General features: G+C 38.3%; 1 protein-coding gene across 2 annotated transcripts in view; it reads left to right on the forward strand.

The window, feature by feature from the left end:
* SLC38A4 (solute carrier family 38 member 4) overlaps positions 1–24,884 on the forward strand; it is a 78,852-nt gene extending 53,968 nt beyond the window's left edge. Inside the window, exons 6-16 of one of the 2 annotated variants that reach the window (XM_005680049.3) lie at positions 612–704; positions 7,178–7,259; positions 7,346–7,428; positions 7,520–7,578; positions 8,421–8,696; positions 8,828–8,907; positions 9,998–10,098; positions 12,261–12,385; positions 18,600–18,744; positions 19,877–19,974; positions 22,617–23,336. In XM_005680049.3, the coding sequence (XP_005680106.1) occupies positions 612–704; positions 7,178–7,259; positions 7,346–7,428; positions 7,520–7,578; positions 8,421–8,696; positions 8,828–8,907; positions 9,998–10,098; positions 12,261–12,385; positions 18,600–18,744; positions 19,877–19,974; positions 22,617–22,718 (1,244 nt within the window). In that variant the 3' untranslated portion in view covers positions 22,719–23,336. Of the gene's footprint in view, positions 1–611; positions 705–7,177; positions 7,260–7,345; positions 7,429–7,519; positions 7,579–8,420; positions 8,697–8,827; positions 8,908–9,997; positions 10,099–12,260; positions 12,386–18,599; positions 18,745–19,876; positions 19,975–22,616 lie in introns of both variants that reach the window. The other variant, XM_013963846.2, reaches the window with a different exon arrangement.

The raw sequence follows: 24,884 nt of genomic DNA on the forward strand, positions 1-24,884 counted from the left end.
CATTTCAGTCTCTAGCTCCATACCTATAAGATGGTGTTAGTCAATTTTACATTTAATTTTCTTCTAATCCCAATCACATGGCCTCTCCATGTTTTTAGTTATCTAGGCAAGTGAAAAATCAAGTCAAAGTGAAAGTCAGCCTGCTCAGGTTCAAGCCAAATAGAGAAAAAGACTTTTTGTGGATGATGGAAATCACAGTTCTGACTTGCTGCATGGGGCCAAGGTGAATGAAGCCATCACTCCTTGTTTGGAGAACATTCACCATATTTTGTAATGGCTTTTGAGACTGCGTATTTGGGCTTTATGATTTCTATAGGTGGTCACTTAGGTCATTTAGGGGCTCGCGCTCAGTCATGTCTGACTCTTTGTGACCCCATGAACTATAGCCCCCTAGGCTTCTCTGTCCATGGAATTTTCCAGGCAAAAATACTGGAGCAGTTTACTATTTCCTTCTCCAGGGATCTTCCTAACCCAGGGACTGAACCTGAGATCTGTGATTTCTATATGCTGTTTATTTGCATGTTTGAGGCTCCAGTGCAGAATTATATTGTAGAAATTTCTTCATCACTAAAGCAGTGTCTTAACAAGGTTCTTTTCATTTCCGATTATAGGGTCTTTAATTTATGAAAAACTAGGTGAAAAGGCATTTGGATGGCCTGGGAAAATCGGAGCTTTCATTTCCATTACAATGCAGAACATTGGAGGTAAGAGGTTCTAGCTTTCAACAAACCATTTAAACTTTCTAAAGGAGGTTCAAGAAATAAGAAAATTTAATGGCAATGAACAAGAATTTAAATAGAAATGCCTGCTTTATCATTTTTAAATTTAATAAGTAAAGTTTTCTAAACAGATTTGCTATCTCTCTGTAACCCAAAACAGCGATATCTATATTGAAGTGAAATACTATATAAACCCTATGAAATAAATTCTATAACAAATATAAAGAATAAAATTTTTCTTTATTTCAAATATATATAAATATATATGATTGAGCATATTTCACAAAAGGAAAAATTCAGTATCTGAGGCACGTGGTAAATTTGGGGGTCATTGAGACACATCTTATGCAGCCAGCCCACTGGGCAGTGTTCATAGAAGCTGTGCTAAGGTAAAAATCTGGTGAGGCATTGAAAGCATTGTAAAACAGATTCTTATAATTCCTACTGAATGATCGTTTCCAGAGAGAGCTTAGAAGCATATATTTTAAATCATGTTCCAGGTTATACTTGCCCACCAACTTCACTGGTCCTCTCATGTCTTTGACCTTCTAAAGACATTTTAATCCATGTTTCTGATGTGCTGTGGCTAAGTCCTCTTGCATAATCCAGACTATATCATCACATAGTGGCACTTGCTTCCCCACCTCCTACCCAGTCCCCAAACTGGTTATTCCATCCTTCTGTTCTTTCATCTTAGTGAACAAACAATACCAGCAGCATCCAGTTTCTTAAGCCAGAAATCTGGGGATCAGCCTGAACATTTCCCTCTCTCCCCAACCCTGACCATTCAATTAAATACCAGCTCTTAAGAAAAGAAGTGAAAGGAAAGGCAAAGGAGAAAAGGAAAAATATACCCATTTGAATGCAGAGTTCCAAAGAATAGCACGGCCAGATAAGAAAGGCTTCCTCAGTAATCAATACAAAGAAATAGAGGAAAACAATAAAATGGGAAAGACTAAAGTTCTCTTCAAGAAAATTAGAGATTTCAAGGGAACATTTCATGCAAAGATGGGCACAATAAAGGTCATAAATGGTATGGACCTAACAGAAGCAGAAGATGTTAAGAAGAGGTGGCAAGAATACACAGAAGAACTGTACAAAAAAAGATCTTCACGACCCAGATAATCACGATGGTACGATCATTCACCCTGAGCCAAGCAAACAAAGTTAGTGGAGGTAATGGAATTCCAGTGGAGCTATTTCAAATCCTAAAAGAAGATAATGAGAAAGTGCTGCACTCAGTATGCCAGCAAATATGGAAAACTCAGCAGTGGCCACAAGACTGGAGAAGGTCAGTTTTCATTACAATCCCAAAGAAAGGCAATGCCAAAGAATGCTCAAACTACCACACAACTGCACTCATCTCACATGCTAGCAAAGTCATGCTCAAAATTCTCCAAGCCAGGCTTCAAAAGTATGTGAACCATGAACTTCCAGATGTACAAATTGGATTTAGAAAAGGCAGAGGAACCAGAGATCAAATTGCCAACATCCATTGGCTCATTGAAAAAGCAAGAGAGTTCCAGAGAAATATCTTCTTCTGCTTTATTAACTATGCCAAAGCCTTTGACTGTATGGATCACAACAAACTGTGGAAAATTCTGAAAGAGATGGGAATACTAGACCACCTTACCTGCCTCCTGAGAAATCTGTACGCAGGTCAAGAAGCAACATTTAGAACTGGACCTGGAACAACAGACTGGTTCCAAATCAAGAAAGGAGTACATCAAAGCTCTATATTGTCACCCTGCTTATTTAACTTATATACAGAGCACATCATGTGAAATGCTGGGCTGGATGAAGCACAAGCTGGAATCAAGATTGCCAGGAGGAATATCAATAACCTCAGATATCCAGATGACACCACCCTTATGGCAGAAAGCGAAGAACTAAAGAGCCTCTTGATGAAAGCGAAAGAGGAAAGTGAAAAAGTTGACTTAAAATTCAACATCCAGAAAACTAAGATCATGGCATCCGGTCCCATCACTTCATGGCAAATAGATGAGAAAACAATGGAAACAGTGAGGGACTTTTTTGGGGGGCTCCAAAATCACTGCAGATGGTGACTGCAGCCATGAAATTAAAAGATGCTTGCTTCTTGGAAGAAAAGCTATGACCAACCTAGACAGCATATTAAAAAGCAGAGACATTACTTTGCCAACAAAGGTCTGTCTAGTCAAAGCTATGTTTTTTTCAGTAGTTCTGTATGGATGTGAGTGTTGGACTATAAAGAAATCTGAGCACTGAAGAACTGATGCTTTTGAAGTATGGTGTTGGAGAAGACTCTTGAGAATCCCTTGTACTGCCAGGGGATCAAGCCAGTCAGTCCTGAAGGAAATCAGTCCTGAATATTCACTGGAAGGACTGATGCTAAAGCTGAAACTCCAATACTTTGGCCACCTGATACGAAGAGCTGACTCATTAGAAAAGACCATTATGTTGGAAAAGATTGAAGGCAGGAGGAGAAGGGGATAACAGAGGATGAGATGGTTGGATGGCATCACTGACTCGATGGACATGAGTTTGAGTAAGCTCTGGGAGTTGGTGTTGGACAGAGAAGCTTGGCGTGCTGCTCTCCATGGGGTCACAAAAAGTCGGATACAACTGAGCGACTGAACTGTACTGAACTGAACTGAACCATTCTTTCCCTTGTTTATCTCTTGAATCTTTCTCCTTCTAGTCTTACCACCACACTTCAGATTGTTGCAGTAGCCATCTAACTGATCTTTCTGTCTTGAGCTTCCCCTCTTCCATTTGTAATTCATCCTCCAAATTAACTTTCTCAAATCCAGATCTACCCCGGCTTCTCACATGCATAAAATTCTTCAGCATGCCCTCATTAAGATAAAATTTAAACTCTTTATTCTGACATATAAAGGTCTTAACCGTCTTTCCTTTGCCTGCCTTTCCTGAAAAACCCCCTACCGATCTGTCTCTCTCTCTCCCTACCCATCTATCATCTATTCCTTATGTGTTCTGTGTCATAACTAAGTACATTCAGCTCCCCTACTTTTCCATCCTCCAGCCTTACCACACATGCATTCTCTGGTTCTCACTGTTTGATTGTTCCCATAATCCATCATTCTCTAAGCTATTAGGTACTAGCACCTCTGGGCTCCTCTAACCTTGTTTGTATAGAACTGGTATGTTGTTGCTGTTCAATCACTCAGTTGTGTCCAACTCTTTTTGATCCCATAGACTGTAGCATGCCAGGCTTTCCTGTCCTTCATTATCTCCCAGAGTTTGCTAAAACTCATGTCCATTGAGTCGATGATGCTATCTAACAATCTCAAGAGGTTTTTAAATCTTTGAGTAGAGAATAGACTTTTGGATCCTGATGCACCTGAATTTGAGTTTGTTTCTTTGACTATCGATGACCTTGGGAAAGTCACTTTACAAATCTGCGTTCATTTTTTCCATCTATGTAAATGAGAGTAGTAGTTCATTCCCACAAGGTCATAATAATATGGGTTCAGTGCATAATTCCTCCCCAGTTTTCTGGTTGTTCTTAAATGGGATTTTTATAATTATAAGACAAATACATGCTAATTGTGAAAAACTGAAACATTACATGAATATACAGATTACAAAGAAATGTTTGTGTAAATCATCCTTAGAAAAAACCACTTCAGGTTTTCCTCTCTGTCAAATTTAACAAATATAGTGTTATTGTTAAAATAAGATCATCTTATAACACTGATTTACAGCTTGCTTTTTATTTAATAATATGCCTTGACTGTTTTTGATGTTACTCTTTATAATGGTTTTTGAATTTTCCATTGTACAAATGCACAGTAATTGATTTACTGAATCACTTCATGAACAGTTTTGGAATGTTTCCAGTTTTTTACTGTTGCAAACAATGCTGCTATAGATGAACTTGTATAGAGACCTTGCAAGGAGGCCATTCTTTCTGATTAATAAAATCACTGGAATTATCTGGGATTTCTAAAATGCAGCTATTTCTTTAAAAACCTTTATCTAACTATAACTGCTCCTACTAATGGATAGTTAGTAAGAAGATAAATAAAATCCAGTTGTATCATAATGATTTTTATTTATGTCTGTCATATTTTTATATAGTATGAGTACAATCCCAGGTAGAATTTGGCAGTAATTGTTTCATTCTTTTTACTGGCATTGAGCCCCAAGCATATAAGTCCCCCAGCCTCCACCAAATAAATTGCTTTACATTTGGTTCAAATTTTCAGCCTTATTGAGATTTAATCAATCTATTCTAAAGGAAATCAATATTCATTGGAAGGACTGATGCTAAAGCTGAAGCTCCAATACTTTGGCCACCTGATGTGACTCATTGGTAAACATCCTGATGCTGGGAAAGATTGAGGGCAGGAGAAGAAGGGGGCAACAGAGGATGAGATGATTGGATGGCATCACTGACTCAATGGACATGAGTATGAGCAAGCTCCAGTAGATCGTGAAGGACAGGGAAGCTTGGTGTGCTGCAGTCCACTGGGTCACAAAAGGTTGGGCATGGCTTAGCGACTGAATAGGTCCAATTTAAATATCAAGCATTTCATAGTAGGAGATTTAAATTTAAGGATTTCATAGGAGTCCTTTGCAGGTAATCTAATATACTTATTTGGCCCATAGAACTAACTGGACATACACATACTTAGCCCTGATCCCAATAGGCTGAGTGGCAAGAGCATTGTCTATTGTTCCCAGTATAGCTACTATTATGCTTCTAAACAATGCAATAAACTATAGCATGGTCTCTCAATGAGGCCCCACCACACACACACACACACACACACACACACACACACACAATATGGCTTTAAAGGAGTAAGATGAAATTTCATACAGCATTCCTGAAAATCTCTCACTTTGGTTACCCTATGTGATTAATGGTTATTGCGGCCTAAAAGAAATCACTTGTATTTCTGTATTTAGCAATTCCACACTTAGAATGTTTAATTCTCTCAATCCCCTGAAAAATTAACACTGACCATGGATGTTTCAACATTAGGAGAATAATGTTGACATTATCCAGACAGGTCTGGATCATTCTGAATTTTTGAAGACCAAACACATTAACAGTGGTGACATCACTGAAAGTCAGCAATTAACAGCTCTAAAATTGATGGTACCTCACTGAACTATTTAATCAGAAATATCTCCTCTGTTTACCCTCTGTAAGATTTAGCTTTAGCCAAGGTCTTTGTAAAGATTAACCAAGTCATGTTTACAGAAGACACATCAGATAATGTAAAAATCATTTCATTTCACAATAGAGAAGAAACACTGGCCTGAAATTAGGGAGCTTATATTTTGGATGTGGTCTGTCATTTTTCAAGCTGTGTGATACTGGACATGTCATTTAAGCTCTCATAATCATTATATCCTCAGCTGTGGAATGAAGACAATAAAATGCATCTTCCTCTTTCACATGGCTTTTCAGCTGGCCACGTGCAAAGCTAAACCATATGGGGAACTGTATCACTATTATTGCTTTTATTTGAGGTTAAGGAAATATTTTAAACTATTAATAGTTCAATTTGCAACTTGGATCGCTGCTTGAAATGTCTGTTAGCAAAAATTCACTAGAAGGATGTAGCACACACTTAAACCTTGCAATGTGAAACTTGTCAGTGTTATTTTCAGTTGAGCCTTTTGACCATGTGTGAAATAACAAATTAGTATTATTCTTCACTGAGTGGATGGACTTTGGAAAGGGGTGTTGCATAAATCCCCCAAACTGTATCTTATTGTGCATGTCTATATAAATGTTTTTCCAGAGAGAGGGTTTGCACGTTTTCATAGGTCAAATTTTGAGAAGAGTACATGATCACACATGCATCACTTACAGAGATGCTCAAGAAATTTTGCCACTTTGTTACGATTTCTTGTTTGGACAAAGGATACAGAAAAACACTTCATTGATCAAGGTTAGAGAAGCTATCCTCCCTTGTACTTTTCTTCTTTATCAATCTAGTATGACTCCAATGTGGAGAATCAGCAGTCTGAGATTGTGTGCCCCTCTTGGAGGACTAAACTGGTGTCCACCTACTAAGGGCAGACTGACACGTACTCTACCCAACTCCACCTTGCAATTCCACCCTCCCCTCTTGTGGTTGACACCTTTGGTTGTCAAACCTCTGCCTGAGTTTTGGATACAAACAGGCACGTATGTAAGGCCATGATGACTACTAGCAGGAAAGCTTCAAAACTGCAGCCTCACTGAAAATCTGAGCTGGATTTAACACAGCATCAGCATTGACACTGTCGGCAAATGTCCATCGGGAAGAGCCAAAGGGCCCAGTATCCATTTATAAGAAGAGCTTGGAAGGCATACAGAATACACAGTGGGTGGCTTCTCTTTCAGTCTGGGAATTACTGAGAAGCTGGGATGTCCCCAATGCCTGGGCTTCTCACAACTTGCCTGTGACGTTGGTGCCATGAACACTACTAAGCTGTCACGTTTTCCATTTTAGCCATGTCAAGCTACCTCTTTATCATTAAATATGAACTACCGGAAGTAATCAGAGCATTCATGGGACTTGAAGAAAATACTGGGTATGTCTTCTATTTTCTCTGTAACATCAACAGACTCATCCTGCTTGGTCTTTTCTGATCCTAATATTCTGGTCTTTCTTTTCTAGCGAATGGTATCTCAACGGCAACTACCTCATCATATTTGTGTCTGTTGGAATAATTCTTCCACTTTCTCTTCTTAAAAATTTAGGTAAAGTCATTTTCCATTTTGATTTTCATTTCATATTCTAAGAGGTAAGCTGATTGCAGATGCCATATTCACCTTCTTTCCTAACTCCTAGGTTACCTTGGTTATACCAGCGGATTTTCTCTTACTTGCATGGTGTTTTTTGTCAGTGTGGTAAGTGATTTTTGACATGATCCTTGTAACTTGGTAGGCATGTGATGCTTTCAGCGCCTAAAATGGTGTCCTAATTTTTGTTCAAGCACATCATTAGCATGAAATAGTTCTTGCATCACAAGCAATTTTCTTGTATTCTCATTTGGAATGAGAGAAGAATAGTCATGAGTTTAAATATAGTTGAGTTAGAATGTCAAGACCATTGCTAATAGTATGTTCTAGGCAAACTAGATGTTATAGTTGGACAAAAGGAACACTTCAGCAGGAATGTGACAATAACTCAGTGTTTAAAAAGGTGGAGGAAGAAGAAGTGAAGAGACCCAGAAAATAAATGAATAGACTCTAGAATCAGCCATTTTCTCTTACTCATTCTACCCATGAATAGAAGGTGACCACAGGGGAATTAAAGAAAGAAATCCTTTCCCACCCTATCCCATTCTCCTCTAAAAGGAGGAATTTCAGCTAATATCATGAATGCCAACATTTATGTAGCATTTCTCCCAAGAGGCAAAGGAGAAAGGAAGACTTTCTGATGACTACTTTCATTAGTTTGAAGAAATGAAAAAGATGAAATGCAGCAAGAAAATGATCATCTTTCTCATGGAAGAGTATGCATGAAGCTTAGGATAGATTCACACAAAATACTGTCTTGTTGCCAACCATAGCTCCGACTCCTTCCTTTGAACAGAAGCTACAGGGAGTCTCCATCATCCATTAGTCTAAGAGGAATCTTCAGCGGAGTTCCCTCATATCTACCCCATAAACCAACCATATGGATTTTTGTTTCATTGTTTTCCTCAAAGGGCTAACTCTTTGTTGTTGTTGTTAATGATCTGGTCTAGGTGATTTACAAGAAATTCCAAATACCCTGTCCTCTGCCTATTCTGGATCACAGTGTTGGGAATCTGACATTCAACAATACAGTTCCAGTGCATGTGGTGATGTTACTCAACAACTCTGAGGGTAGTGGTGTGAACTTCATGATGGATTACACCCACCAGAATGCTGCAGGACTCGATGAGAACCAGGCCAAAGGCTCTCTTCATGGCAGTGGAGTGGAGTTTGAAGCACACAGTGATGACAAGTGTCAGCCCAAATACTTTGTCTTCAACTCCAGGGTATGTGAGAGCCAGAGGCCTCTAAGGGTCTAGCAATGGAGTCTCTGAGTTTTTATTTCAGAAGCTGAGATGGCCTGAGGTAGCCCTCTGTGTTGGAATGCTAAATATGAGGTGTTATCTTTGTTTTTCAGACGGCCTATGCAATTCCCATCCTAGCATTTGCTTTTGTATGCCACCCTGAGGTCCTTCCTATCTACAGTGAACTTAAAGAGTAAGGCAGCCATCATTTTAACATTTAAACTTGCTTTGAAAATGTGCTCATATGTTGAAAGGTGCTTTATACAGAAGCATAGTTTAGAGCTTTGTCTTTACAGAAATTTTATGCTGTAACCACTCATCAGTAATGTGCTTTAACCACAAAGGTATGAATCAGCCCCTTCACTACTTTCTTTTCTCCTACTTCTTCATCCTAATGATCCAGGTGAGGGGTCCAGGGGGAGGAGGAGCCCATGTCTGCAAGGATTTTGGCAGGCATGTGGAATTTGAATTTGAAATTGGTGGGAAGAAAATGTCACCTGAGCTGGAAATGACCCACACCCGTGCAGACCAAAAATTATGGTTACGGTGGCCTGGCTAAGCAGCTTCTTCTTTTACCTTGAGGGGAGGGTGTCATATAATAATTCTCATCTTCTTTACCCAGACTTCAATACTCAGTTCTCACTAAACAACAATAACTTGCCCCATATATTCAGATATACTTCTTGAAAAACTTTTAGATCACTTCCATTTGATTTACTTGGAAAGTCCTATGTAGCAGTTCATCTACATTTGATCTTAGCTGAAAGAGAAGTGATAGCAATTTCCCTAGAGGCCTGATGATGGTTTAAGCAGCCAGGTGCCTCCAGAATGGTTTCCAGAAGCTGTTCAGGTAAAAATATCAAGCTTTCAGGTAGTCTGGACTCCTAGAAGGAGTATTTTGTTGATTCTTGTGGATTCTTGCCCTCAAATCTATCTCACTGTGAAGTATGAAGGTTTTCTGCATTAGAAACCAGTTTGACCCTTGTGTCAATTACACTCTCAAACATGCAATAGACAAGCATACTTATCAACATAAAATAAGCTGATCTGTTTTTAGGAAAATAGTTATTTCTAAAACTGAAGAGGTAGCATTTAAGAAAAATGGAAGCAAATCCTCCATAATTCTTGAAGGAAAATTTAAATAAGTGACGTTTCTGCACTAAAAATGTGGTTTTATAATGAACAACACAGACATATATTATTTTCTTAGCTTTTAAATTGCAAAAAAGTAGTATTTTCATCAGTTCAGAAAATCAAAGGTCAATGTCCTTTATCTTTTTTAGTCGGTCCCGGAGGAAGATGCAAACAGTGTCGAATGTCTCCATCACAGGGATGCTCGTCATGTATCTGCTTGCTGCCCTCTTTGGTTATCTAACCTTTTATGGTAGGTCACTCTGTCAAAGTCATTCTCTTTGTGCAAATCCTAGTTGGACAGATCATTAACCTGGCAGGTATAATTCTTTTAATTACTCTCAATAAACAGCATGATCTATAGATGCACATACTCAATTGGCATGCTATTTTAGCCTCCTCATTTGACCTAAGAAAATGACTTAAGAAAAATTGAATTAGATTGCCTGTTTACAATAATTTGTGAATTCCCTCATATTTAAAAAAAAACAACTTCCCAATCATAATTCCTTTTCTTAAGGGATAAAGGATATTTCAGCTATATGTTGTAAAGCTCTTTTGGTAGAATAACCAATTAACAAGCAAATGGCAGAAAAAGTACAAAGTCCTTGAGTTAGAACCTGCTTCTTGTTTACCAGTCAAGTCAGATCTGGAGGCCTGGAGCATTAGACAAATTTTCTGGCTAATTTCATTCTTTTCTATTATAGTGATTGGTTTCTAAGTGAACAGGACATGACAGTATTCCTTTCAATCTGGGACATACTATCAAAAAAACAAAGTGATTCTGGTCACATTAGATTATGCTGAAAATATTTCCTCTGTGGACACAAAAGGAGCAGGATTGTTCTTCTCTTCCCTGAAGCATGGCCCTAGAGATGAATCTCAGGGAATCAAACATTAATATTAATCAATGTTATCAACTTACACATATTTTAAAAATAAAACTCTCTATAGTTTTGTATTTTTTTCTGACTGACTCAGTAAATTAAATTGATTGCAAGACAAGTTGGGGAAGAAGAGGCTGGAGAGGGCACCATTTACTTGGGTTTTTTTCTTTTTGACTAATATTTGGTTTTTAATCAAGCTTTGGTTTAGATTGGGCATAAACTCTGCTGAAATTAATGAAAGTCAGGACAATGTCATTGATAATATTTTTATCCTCCTTTGATTTCGAGGTAAGGAGTGGGAAAATCAGAGTGCATCTGATTCTATAAGTATTTCCTTATCATGTGTGCCTGGAATCCTGAATGAACTGTGTTTTCCAGAAGGGCAGCATCTTAATCTTACGGCATTACTTCATCTTTGCATTGTTACTTAGTCTCAGTTCAGTTTAGTTGCTCAGTGGTGTCGACTCTTTGTGACTCCATGGACTGCAGCACACCAGGCTTCCCTGTCTATCACCAACTACCAGAGCTTGCTCAAATTCATGTCCATCGAGTTGGTGATGCCATCCAGCCACCTCATCCTCTGTCATCCCCTTCTCCTCCTGCCTTCATTCATTCCCAGCATCAGGGTCTTTTCCGATGAGTCAGTTCTTTGCATCAGGTGGCCAAAGTATTGGAGTTTCAGCTTCAGCATCAGTCTTTCCAATGACTATTCAGGACTGATTTCCTTTAGGATTGACTGGTTTGATTTCCTTGCAGTTACTTAGTCTAATGAGTCTCAACTCAGTGAGACAAACATAAACTTGACAAAGTCCAAGAATATGTCTATCAGAGTCATGATGGGGTCATAACTGTTGAGCTTGAAAAAGTGTTAGAGATCATTTGTCCTAGGGTTTCCATACTGGGTTTGGAGAAGCTGCGTCAGGTCTCACTAGGCAGGCGGGAGTGGAAGGAGATGGCAAGATGTGAGTGACAGTCTGATAAAGCTTAGTCCTTTCATCCCTTTCAACCAGAGGACCTCAGCCTGTCCTGTTTTGTGATGCTTCTGTAAAGCAGAGTTATCACAATGTCAATGACCCAGAGAAGAGCCTTAACAATTTTATATTAAATCTGCAACTTTACAAGCTTCAGGACCCTTTGTTCATTTGAACAAAGATCACACAAGGTGGCTCAGCAGTAAAGAATTTGCCTGCAGTGCTGGAGACGCAGCAGAGGCAGGTTCGATCCTTGGGCTGGGAAGATCCCCTGAAGAAGGGCATGGCAACCCACTCCAGTATTCTTGCCTGGAGAATCCCAAGGACAGAGGAGCCTGGTGGGCTACAGTCCATAGGAACACAGAGTTGGACACGACTGAAGTGACTTAGCACACACACACAACTAATAAGGTGAGACAGGATAAAAGCAGAGGTGTCTGGATTCTCAGATCTGGGTTCTTCCTACTATACTGTGTTCTTCCTATAAAACGTTGTCATAGGTGAGCAGTGCCAATCTGACTACACCAGTGGACTCATTCTCCACTTCCTCTTTGCAGGAGAAGTTGAAGATGAATTGCTTCATGCTTACAGCAAAGTGTACACATTTGACACCCCTCTCCTCATGGTGCGCCTGGCTGTCCTTGTGGCAGTAACACTAACTGTGCCCATAGTGCTATTCCCTGTAAGTACCTGGGTTTGGTAAAAGAATCCTGCTTGACTATATAGATTAGTACATATACTCTGACTTGATGTGGATTCAATTAAAATGCAATGCCTGAGAACATTATATTTTATATAGCCTTTTGAACCTACTGACTATGTACTATGTAGATACAGCAAGTATTTTTAGTTTTTATTATTTATTTGCTTATTAAAAGTTAAAAAATATTTTGGCCAAGCCACCCAGCTTGGCAGATTTTAGTTCATCGACCAGGAATCAAGCCCATATCCCTGGCAGTGAAAGCACAGAGACCCAATCATTGGACTGCCAGGGAATTCCATAGAACAAGTATTTTTAAATGCTAAGCTGAAACTCCAATACTTTGGCCACCTCCTGCGAAGAGGTGACTCATTGAAAAAGACTCTGATGCTGGGAGGGGTTGGGGGCAGGAGGAGAAGGGGACGACAGAGGATGAGATGGCTAGATAGCATCACCGACTCGATGAACGTGAGTTTGGGTGAACTCCGGGAGTTGGTGATGGACAGGGAGGCCTGGAGTGCTGCAATTCATGGGGTCGCAAAGAGTCGGACACGAATGAGTGACTGAACTGAACTGAACTGAAGTACTTTTCAAATGTAGGGAAAAAAAATCACCAAATTTATTTCTATGTATTTATTTGTTTTATGGTTTTGTTGAGATTGAAATTTATTTTTAAACTAAAATTTAAAAAAGCAGATCTTGAGCTTCTCTCTTATAGATTAGTAGAAATGAGTAGTAATTCATACAACTTTTGAAGTTTGAAAGCCAAAACCACATTCACTTTCAGATTATATTGCATTTTTACCATAGTTTTGTAGATATTTCATTTTTTTTGCCTCCTAGTGCTATTATGCTACCTTAACATTCAAAAGTCACCCTATTTAATCTGATTCTTAAAGGTGAATGAGAAGGAGATTCATGTTAAGTAAATGACACACTACAACCACATTTCCTTTAAAAAAGTAGTCATGTTATCCATCATATATCTCTTTAACGCTTCTAAGACTGATACATACCCTCTTGCCGAACTGATATTGGGACAGTCCCTTCGTGGCATTTATCATTGGGGTCAGTTGTTACAGGATCATAGAGCAGGGCTGGTTGTGGAGACTTGAATTACAAGTTAAAACCACTACCTATGGAGAAACACAAGTCTGCACTTTCCTGCCAACTCTCCCTCCTTTCATAAACACTGAATTTACCATTCATTTTAGGGGGAAAATTAGCAGCACAGTAGTCAGCACTGTCCTGTACAGAATGTCCCATACAGGGCCAAACAGATGAGGGCTAGTCATATAATGATACTGCGGTCACTTTAAATGCAGCTTGTGCGCTGAAATATTTGTTGGCACATTCCTTCTTCATGAGTGCATGAAATCAGATCTTTATTACAACGGCAGCTAAGAGTTTACTTTTAAATAATGTCTTGCCTCTCATTTATCTGAAAGTATTTCAAATGTCATGCACACAGCTTTAGCCTAAAATCAGCCCCATTGTAGGTATAAGGGAGAAGACAGCTGTACACAGAAGCTGTACCATAGGGTAAAATTTTCAAGCAAACAACATCCGCCAAGAAAAGAATATCTGGAACCCTTCTTTTTGTGTGTAAAGATATTCCCGATTAAATTTTGGCACACAGTGGGCACTCATATCATTGTTGAATCAAAGCATTTTATAAAAGAAATCTGTTACATGCCTCTGCATTATTTTTTATTTATAAGACCTAAATGTGGTGCTTTCAAGCCGAGGTCTCAGAAGATTAATGGACTTGGTTGGGTTACCCAGCTAGCTGGTAACAGTTGAGCTAATACATGACTCACAGATGACACTGATGGCTGCAGTCATAATCATGGGAAGTAGAAGTTAGCCTTTCATTTGGTGATGATAATTTCACTTTGACATTAACAATCCAGATTGACCATAGAAATTCTTCCCCTGTATAACAGATAAGGCGCTGGCACAAATCTGTCCATCAAGAATGGCAACACATTTCCCATTAGATGTATCTCCTGTTGTGGTCTGGAAGCATTTCCCATCCATTAAAACCAAAATTGATCATTAGAACCAAATTTCAGAAAGCATAACTAACTGCTATCCTTCAGTACGCATTTTCATTCAACATTAGCAGTTATGAAACGTTTTGTTTGTAAATCTGCCTCACCCTTACAGTGTTACACTGAGATGGTCTATATAATTGTCCACATTTTCCCCTAGAGGTTAGGGGTATGTACAGTGAATGGCATAGGATGAGCTCAACCATGTTTGCTAAGGAAGACCATCTCCAAATGAAGCTTGCCTTTTCTTAAGTTGTATGAACTGCCTTTTCTAGCAAAAAAGACATAGACTCTTCCCTTGCCAACATCTGCCATGAACTACAGTTTGAGTGAGGATCTTGGCTACCTGAACCAAGCCTCCATGTTTTGATGGATGACATAAAAGTGAGTTTGGCCTCCTTGCCCCAGTCAAATACATTCAGGCTGCATTTTAGTCACTTCTCTCCCAAAATGATAGAAATTGATTGTCCTGCATTTCTTTGTTTCTTGCAATTTCAAACCAAAATTTTCCACGTGACACATGCTGAGTCAAATAGCATGGTTCTCCTGATGAGTTTCTTTGAATTAAGAAAATCTTGACCAATATGTTTATTTACTTTGTTTTGACATCCCCACGCATAAATAATAAAACAAGCAAAACCTAAAATGGATTAGATTTAATCTGGATTAAAATCTATCAGTTTTAGGTATTTTTGGTATTCTCCATTTTTCAACAAATATGTTGATCATTTTTCTTGGGAGCCCAAGAAGAGATAACAAGGGTTTTGTTGTCAGTTGTGGTTGGGTTTTCCTTTTATCTCTCCATTTATTATCTTTCTTTTTTCCAGATAGCATTTTCCTTCTTAGAAAAGGCACAAAGTGTTTATTGAACAAATAAAGAGAATTAAGGTTAGTTTTTCCACAAGCTGCTCAACATTTTTTCTTTCTTAGCTGAAGAAGGTGATATGGGGCTGGGTTGTCTATTATGGAATTGACATTTTCAGCTTGTGCTTCTCTTTATGCATAAAATGCACACATTTTCATGAAAAACAGAAAAAACACAGAGACTCAAATTCTACTCTCTGCACCTTTTTCTCTTTAAGGAAAAAGAGAGATCATGTCTCAGATCCTCTAGCTACTTCTATTTCATTTTATTTTAGTAAAACCATTCTTTTCACTTATATTGCCTTCAGATTTCCTGTTTTGAAGTGAATATGAATGTAGGCATAGAAATATTGCAGATGTTTCTGTGTCTGGAATAGCACAGTGACCATCGGTATTTCCTACACTCTTTGTCCTACACAATCCTGCAAAGTGAAGTGTGGTTCACTTCTAAGCGATAGAATGGATTTTTTTTTTTTAGAGTTGAGAACGAAGTCTCCCGCTTTCCAGTTGGCCGCCGCATTTATGACTTTCCCATTGAGCCCCCATATTAAAACACAGTACCTCCTAATAGGCTCTTGTTCAGAACATTAAATTTGGAAATGTTTTCTCTAGAGCTGCATGGAACTTGTCTGGAATCACTCGGGGGGCCTTTCGTCCCCACAGTATCTGACCCACATTTCCAGGTTCTTATCAGTTTGTGTCAGTACAGAAAAGGACACTGAGATAAGTCAGTAATAAGCCAGAGTCACCTCTGTCCTGACATAGGTAAATAGAGCTGCTGGGGACCTCAAGACTCCTGCAAGGCAGTGTTCTTATGTGGAATGACTGCTGCTGCTGCTGCTAAGTCGCTTCAGTCATGGCCGACTCTGTGCGACCCCAGAGACGGCAGCCCACCAGGCTCCCCCGTCCCTGGGATTCTCCAGGCAAGAACACTGGAGTGGGTTGCCATTTCCTTCTCCAATGTGGAATGACTAGCAAGTTTCATTCTATTTTTTCCACCATCTACCACCACCAGCAATCTCCCGTCTCCCTCTTTGCCCTGTCGCCCATTTTAGGAATGCATGGGCAACTCTGTACGCCTTCAGTTCTTTTTAGGATTTTGTTATTCCTGCTCATTCTGAAGCACAAGCTTTCACCATTTATTTCAACCATTATTCTTGTAAACTTTCTGTACTCTTACATCATTAAGCCAAATTGTAATGTTTCTGAGAGCCATGAGATCTTAGGAAACTGTATTTATTTACATTCAGACACCCAGTACATATAGGCTTGCTAACTTAGCTTAAACAATTAAAGGCATTATTACAACAAAGGACTAAAAAGCACAAACATGTGACCCCCTGCCTGAAAATAACCTGTATTCTACTTGTTTATGCTGTAACTTTATCGCTTTCAGACAAATAAATCCTTAAAACCACAGAAAGCTTATTTTAAGCGTGTTAAGTTTGGACAGCATTGAATAAGTACTAATTGTCAGACATAATGTAGAATTATAAACTATTGGGAAAAACAAAGTCAAACCTTTTGCTTTCCTCAGTCTACTTTTCAGAGTTGTGTAATTTTCACTCATCCAATTTTTAAAATCCATTACAAACTCACTCTTAAACTGTTTCCAGAGACTATGCAGATTTGCCATTCTGGAAATGAAACTGCCTTTTAAACCTAAACAGATGGCTTTAATTTTTTGTGGACTGGCATGAAAAGAATGCTGCATTAGACACTGAGGCAACTGAACTCAAAGTTTTTGTTATTTGTATGTGTGCTTCAAAATATATTTTACTTTTCTCTCTTTTCAGTGAATTCCAATCTTCGCACTATTAAGAGACTTCAGAAGCAAAAGTTTAAAGTGAAAATCAATTCCACATTTCTAAAAATAAGAAGTCCTAGCTTAACTGAAGTGCTCATTTATTGCAAAGCCAATAAACTAATTCCACTAAGTCCAAAAGTGTCTTCCAAAAGATTCCAAAGATAAGAATATTTTCAACTTTGTTAAGCTGTACAAACATAAAAGGCTCTCCCGCCCTCTACCCACAAGGATCTTTTCATCCAGTTACATCAGGGTAACTTGAGCTCATGCTACAATTGGAGCCTCCCTGACCCTTTACCTACTTATTTCAGCTGCTGCAATAGGACTGAAATCTCAGAAGAATCCTGAAGGGAGGGGAAAGATTTGTTCTGTTCAATTCATCAACATTTATTGGTGCCTTCTGCATGTGAGACACTAAGATAGAAACTCTGAGGAATGTTGAGATTGTTAGGTCTTTTCCTCTGCCTTTTGTGCACTTATAATCTATACTGGGAGAGGGGGAGGTGATGGGGTGGGGCGGGGGAAGAAAGAAGTAAACACAAAAAGTATCATGTTTCTTAAAATACCAGGTGGTAAAAATGTTAAATAAAGTGTGAATTGAAGAGATGCCAGGTTGATAAAAGTTCTGCTCACAATCATATGCAAATAAATTCAGTGCTTGCCCTTCATACTTAATCTGGGCTGATGAGACATAATTAGAAATCAACAGGGGTTTTTCTGTGTCTCTGAATTATATATCTTATCTGTTCTTTTGTCTCTTTCTGACTGAGATTGTTTTCAAGAAAAAAATTCTGAAAACTGAGAAAGTGAGCACAAGATAGATTGCCAAGGAAAAGTGATTCCCTCCCAAACATCAAAAATCAGCATCAAACTTACACAACAATATGAATGCACCTAATACCACTGAACTAGAGTCTTTAAAATGGTTAAGATGATACATTTTATGTTATCTGTACTTTACCACAATTTTTTATATTTTTGGAAAAAATATCAGCATCAAGATCTTTTCTGGGGGTAAAGAAAAACAAAGAAAATGCTTTAGAGGGATAGGAATATTTGAAAAAGTAGATGAAAACAAAGCAGAGACCCAAAGGTGGCAGTGGGAGTGGGAGGGAAAATACATTAGGTGTTTGGGATCAACATATATACACTACTGCGTATAAAATAGATAACTAACAAGGACCTACTGTGTATCAGAGGAAACTGCAGTCCATATCTTGTAATAATCTATAATGGAAAAGAATCTGAAAGAGAATATATATAGTCATACATAAATATGTATAATTATATGTATAATTGAATATGTATAATATATGTATAAATATATGTAATATACATGTACATGTATAAATATGTAAAATATATATGTATAATTGAATCAATTTGCGTGTACTTGAAACTAACGTAACATTGCAACTGAACTTTCAATAAAAAACAACACTGACCTTGCCTTTGAACTTTCCTGTTGCAGATTCGCACATCAGTGACCACACTGTTATTTCCCAAAAGACCATTCAGCTGGATAAGGCATTTCCTGATTGCAGCCATAATTATTGCTCTTAATAATGTTTTGGTCATCCTTGTGCCAACTATAAAATACATCTTTGGATTCATAGGTAAGTTTCCAAAAGGCTTTTATTTAGTCAACTTGAGCTGTCCTTAAATGGAGAGCAGGGAACCAGTGATGGGAGGTCAAGGATCTCAGTCCATCTCAGGCTCCTAGAATTCCTAGTAGCCCAACTGGGCTCCGGTTGGTCACCATCCCTTCCTCCCAGGTGACACTGGACTTGATGGACAGGACCAGAAAATGTTGGTGCTAAAACCTACCTTATAGGTCATCTAATCTAGCTGCCTTTTCTGACAAACAATGCAACTTAGCCCTATAGAAGTCAAATCATATGTCGGAGTGAACCCAGGGTTTGGACTGAGGTCTTAACTCTGCATCAAAAAAAAAAAAAAAAAAGAGGAAAGAAGGTAGATTCTACTTAAGTGGTCTGTAAGTATCAGCTGAGCATTAAAGGATATCTTTGGAGAAAGAGGAGATTGACTTTGTAAACATATTATTTCTATTAACTGGGTGACCCATTAATATATTTAATTTTCCATTCTGCTGATTTGAGGGTTTACTCACATTTTAAGTACAATATAAAATTTTATAAAACAATATAAAAACACAGGTGTAAGCAACATGAAAAGTTAGAAGTGGATCAGAAGGGTGTGTGAGGAATTCAGCTTCCTTAGTATGTGTTTATATAACTAATTTCCTATAAATCTATAACACTCAGCCTTTTTGTTGTTTATTGTGTATGATGTATATCTACTAGGCAGCTATGATGTTAGGTGCATTTTAATTTTATTCATAAATATATTTTGTTTTGAAAAAACATCCACGGGCTAATGCTTTGGCCATCTGATGCGAAGAGCCAACTCATTGGAAAAGACCCTGATGTTGGGAAAGATTGAGGGCAGGAGAAGAGGGTGACAGAGGATGATGGTTGGATGGCATCATTAATTCAATGGACATGAGTTTGAGTAAACTCCTGGAGATAGTGGAGGACAGGGAAGCCTGGCATGCTGCAGTCCCTGGGGTCACAAAGAGTTGGACATGACTGAGTGAACAATAAACCGTGAGCTTATAGTGCTTTTTGTGCTTTGCTAATGGTAGTTTTAGACTTGGTTTCTTTTGAGTGTATGCCTTTCCATCTCTGCCTGTTGAGTAAGACTGACTTGTCCCATGTCTCTCCTCAGGGGCTTCTTCTGCCACTATGCTGATCTTCATCCTTCCAGCAGTTTTCTATCTTAAACTTGTCAAGAAAGAACCTCTTAGGTCACCCCAAAAGGTCGGGGTAAGTAAGGTTTACAATTTCTCCCTTTAAGTTTCCACTACTTAGAGTAAACCAGGAAATGCATGCACATGTTCCAAAAACTGAATCGATGCACAACAACCGAAAATCAAAGAGGGCTGGAACTCTCTGGTGGAAAAGAAGGAGGTGTAGACTTTAGCACTGAGATGATTCTGGGATTTCTTCTCTTCACATTAAATAGCTTGTGCTAAATCCTTCCTACCTGTCAAATGCTAGTGGAGTTTGCTCACAGGCATACATTTATAACAGTTTCTACCACCAAGCTATTGTTGCACTATCTACAGAAAAACGTGCAGGAAGGAATTAGGCTCCTTAGCAGCGTTATGAAAAAATATAAACATTTTGGTCACAGTCATTAGGTTTGTGAGGCAAAAAATGTTGCTTTTGTTTTCCCCTCCTCAGTACCTTGCTGTCCCCTGTGGACCAAGAACAGAACCATCTGTTGTCCAGTTAGTCTCTTTCCATATAATTTATAGTCCTATTAACCTGGAGAGTATGTATTTCTTTCCCACAATAGTACTACAAAAAATGTATACTAGAAATAATTGTTCTTCAATATTAAATATTATCTAAGACTGCTTAATGTCAAGGCTATGGTTTTTCCTGTGGTCATGTATGGATGTGAGAGTTGGACTGTGAAGAAGGCTGAGCGCCGAAGAATTGATGCTTTTGAACTGTGGTGTTGGAGAAGACTCTTGGGAGTCCCTTGGACTGCAAGGAGATCCAACCAGTCCATTCTGAAGGAGATCAGTCCTGGGTGTTCTTTGGAGGGAATGATGCTGAAGCTGAAACTCTAGTACTTTGGCCACCTCATGCGAAGAGTTGACTCATTGGTAAAGACTCTGATGCTGGGAGGGATTGGGGGCAGGAGGAGAAGGGGACGACAGAGGATGAGATGGCTGGATGGCATCACGGACTCAATGGGCGTGAGTCTGAGTGAACTCTGGGAGTTGGTGATGGACAGGGAGGCCTGGCGTGCTGCGATTCATGGGGTCTCAAAGAGTCGGACACGACTGAGCAACTGAACTGAACTGAAGACTGCTTAATAAAGTCTTGTATTAAGGCTTGAAAAGTGCCTCTGACTGACTGACCCTGAATTTTGCCTGTGAGTCGTTCTCCTCTCAGGATGGTTTGGGGACTTTAGGAAAGGTTGGTATCAAAAGCTCCTCCCATCATCTTGCCCCCAGATTTCCACTCTATGTAGTCCATTCTGTTTCGGCTTTTATAGCACTGGGACCTTGGTAAATCACTTTTTCAGTTTGACCAGATATAAAAGTGAATAGAATTATATCCCAAATCCTTCTTAGTGAAAAAAGATTTCAGTCGCTGTTTGTTTTTATGTAAAATTAGGAAGTCTATCTATGTGGTAGTCTATAAGGTCCCTTTTAGTGCTAAAATTGTGAAATATTTATATGTTTATGTAATTACAGGTATATTACAAGTATAGGCATATACGTTTATGTTCACTTCAGTTCAGTTCAGTTCAGTCTCTCAGTCGTGTCCAACTCTTTGCGACCCCATGAGCTGCAGCGCGCCAAGCCTCCCTGTCCAACACCAACTCCCAGAGCCTACCCAAACTCATGTCCATTGAGTCGGTGATGCCATCCAACCATCTCATCCTCTGTCGTCCCCTTCTCCTACCTTCAGCCTTTCCCAGCATCAGGGTCTTTTCAAATGAGTCAGCTCTTCGCATCAGGTGGCTAAAGTATTGGAGTTTCAGCTTCAACATCAGACTCCCCAGTGAACACCCAGGACTGATTTCCTTTAGGATGGACTGGTTGGATCTCCTTGCAGTCCAAGGGCCTCTCAAGAGTCTTCTCCAACACCACAGTTTCAAAAGCATCAATTCTTCTATGCTCAGCCCTCTTTATATTCCAACTCTCACATCCATACATGACTAGAAAAACTAGTATATGTATATGAAATTACATATTAATACACACATATATACCTTGAGGCTTTTTTTTTTTCAAGAAATATGCAATATACATTATATTGTGTGCATGCTCAGGCCTCTTCAGTCATGTCTGACTCTTTGTGATCTCATAGACTGTAGTCTGCCGTGCTCCTCTGTCCTCTGGGGATTCTCTAGGCAAGAACACTGCAGTGGGTTGCCATGCCCTCTTCCAGGGGATCACCTCGACCCAGGGATCAGGCCTGCATTTCATATTATGTCTCCTGCATTGGCAGGGGTTCTTTACCACTAGTGCCATTAGGCTTTGTTTTTGTTTGTTTTTAAAAAAATGTAATCCTATCATACATGCTACTCTTTTATAACCTGCCCCTATTCACCTAAAAGATTGTGAGCACTCCGTAAGTCATCTAATCTTTTTCTGTTACTTGGTTTGTAAGGATTACAGGATATTCCATTATTTTATGTACCAAATCAATCAACCATTTTTCTATATTGAACATTTGGGTTAAATCTCTCTACTATTGTATTCTTACCCTCTTTCCCGAGGTAGGGTTCTAAATTGATTAACTGCTAGGCATGAGCAGCTATAAGAATAATACAATTCAATATGCAAATCAAATGGCTGTCTTAAGTAAACAACTTATAAAAGCAAACTGTACTAAGGAAGTATAATTTCTGTGTTCCCTAACAAGTTCTTTCTGACTTACAGGCTTGTATTTTCTTCGTGGTTGGCATCATCTTCATGATGGGAAGCATGGCACTCATTATAATTGACTGGATTTACAATCCCCCATATTCCAAGCATCACTAACCCAAGGAAAAATACTATCTTTTCCTGTTGGAGATGGTTACCAATTATGCTCCCAAAGACATTTTAGTTATCTTGTTTGCAATGTTATTCATAGGAAGTAACAGGAAGATTCCGAAGATGTTTACCAGCAATATTACCAAGCACCTACAGAAGAGAAAATCATCATTTTTGTCACAAATGGCTGTTTATATGTTTAAAATCTGCGGTGCACATTTCCACCCAGGTTTTACTAGAGCAGTGTGCGATGATATATTTTTGCTTCTGCGTATGCAGAACAAAGGTAGCTGCATGTAATGATCATCAGATAATACCCTTTTCCCTCTCCCCGCAAAAGTACCAAATTTCTGTATTCTCAGAACATCAAGCAAAAATGCCCTGATGGCAAAGCTATCGCCACTTAATGCCTTCCCTCAATCTTGCACCAAATACTCCAGGTCTGTTTAATGACAGAGGCAAAAGACATATATTATGAACTGTCTCTACAAGTCACATGAATGATCAGACACCAGGCTGGAGCATTTTATGCTCAACACTAACAGAAAATTTTGCCCATCCCACTTGTGACATTAAATTAGTGACTTCTTCATTCAATCATTCTTCTGTAAATATTAAATCATCCTATGAAACATAGAGAGGGGCTTTATTGAAATTATAGAGCACCAGCAAAACAATGCTTATCGCTCTACTGAATGTTCTGGAAGCATTTGTTTATTAATGTTATTCGCAGTCCTCTTGTCACACTTTTGTCATTGAACAATGCCCTCCCTCTCGTCTTCCATTTTCATTCAGAATTTTTAGAATACCACTATTCATGTGGAGCTACACTACCCAGTATTGTTTAATACATTTTTATGCGATAAACATTCAGTGCAGGAAACTGTGATTGCTTTATGTTTATGTATATAATCTTATTCTGTAGTTATCAGAATTTTAATGTATGGTACATTTGATTTTTATTTTTTACACGTGTAGTTTTCTCTTCACAGTCAAACGTTTATGTTATTGGGGGTGGGGGTAGGGAATTGAGTTGATAGGCTCAAAAATCCACGTTTGTATTTGTCTATTGAGCATATTTTAAATTTGAAACCTGAGTGATACATTGAATAGTTTGGTAATGCTCTTCTTCAGTGTTTACATATTACCATAATCATCTACAAGAAAATGAGTTCCCTATTTGCATTATCGATACTAAGGTAGTTCTTTTAATTTAGCAGGTCTAAAATAGGATTTAGTTCATTTTAGCTTGAATAGTTGTTTGCTAACATTGATTTGCTATTCAATACAGTGTTGAGCTATTCTCTATAAAAACAAAAGTGCTAACACTACAAAGAGATGCAAATTACTATTCTTGCTCACTTTTACAACATAGTTACATGAAATGGATTTAAAAATTAGTACTCATTGCCTAGAATTTCTAGAGTTTGCTCCTTTTTTTTTCTCAATCAGTAGCAAGCACATTTGTTGTATATTTTAGTATAGCCTAGTATGAAATACAGGTGTTATGTAAGTATGATAATATTAAATCGTATTTCAATAGTTTTTGCTGGAATGTGCCTTACTTAAATATATATTTGTTTTATGTATTATTCTCTAGAGGCATAATGTTGTAAAATGGTGCACTTTGTTAGGGAAATTGAGCATTACTAGAAACTATCATGACTTCTGACTTACTATTATTTACCAAATAGCATTTTAAAGATATATTTCTATTTTCAATCCATCTAAACAGAGTATCAAAATAGAAAATGGAAAAAAGGTGCCTTCTGAGTGTTAAAAATGTTTGATCTGAATGTATTTAAATGTACATACAATGAATTGATCCAAAAATCTGAAAAGCTATAAAATCTGTATATATTTTGAATGCTTTAAGTTTGAAATGACTCACTTGAAAGTATCAACATGTAAAATTATATTCAAGAGCAATACTACAGTGCCAAATAATAAAGTGTCGTTTTTTTCTCATGGCCATTTTCAGGATTAGAGTTCACATAGACTGCAGGACAGGCATACATATGGTATATTGTACTGGTTAATTTAGCCCCATTTATAAACAGATGAAAATTTTATTTTCTTATTTCATTTATAAGATGGTTCAATATATTGGGAAGCTTTTTTTTATTACAGAAAGTGTATATTGGTATATAATAAATGAATTTTTCAAATGAC

This window comes from Capra hircus, chromosome 5, assembly GCF_001704415.2.
Source record: "Capra hircus breed San Clemente chromosome 5, ASM170441v1, whole genome shotgun sequence".
Classification (NCBI taxonomy): domain Eukaryota; kingdom Metazoa; phylum Chordata; class Mammalia; order Artiodactyla; family Bovidae; genus Capra; species Capra hircus.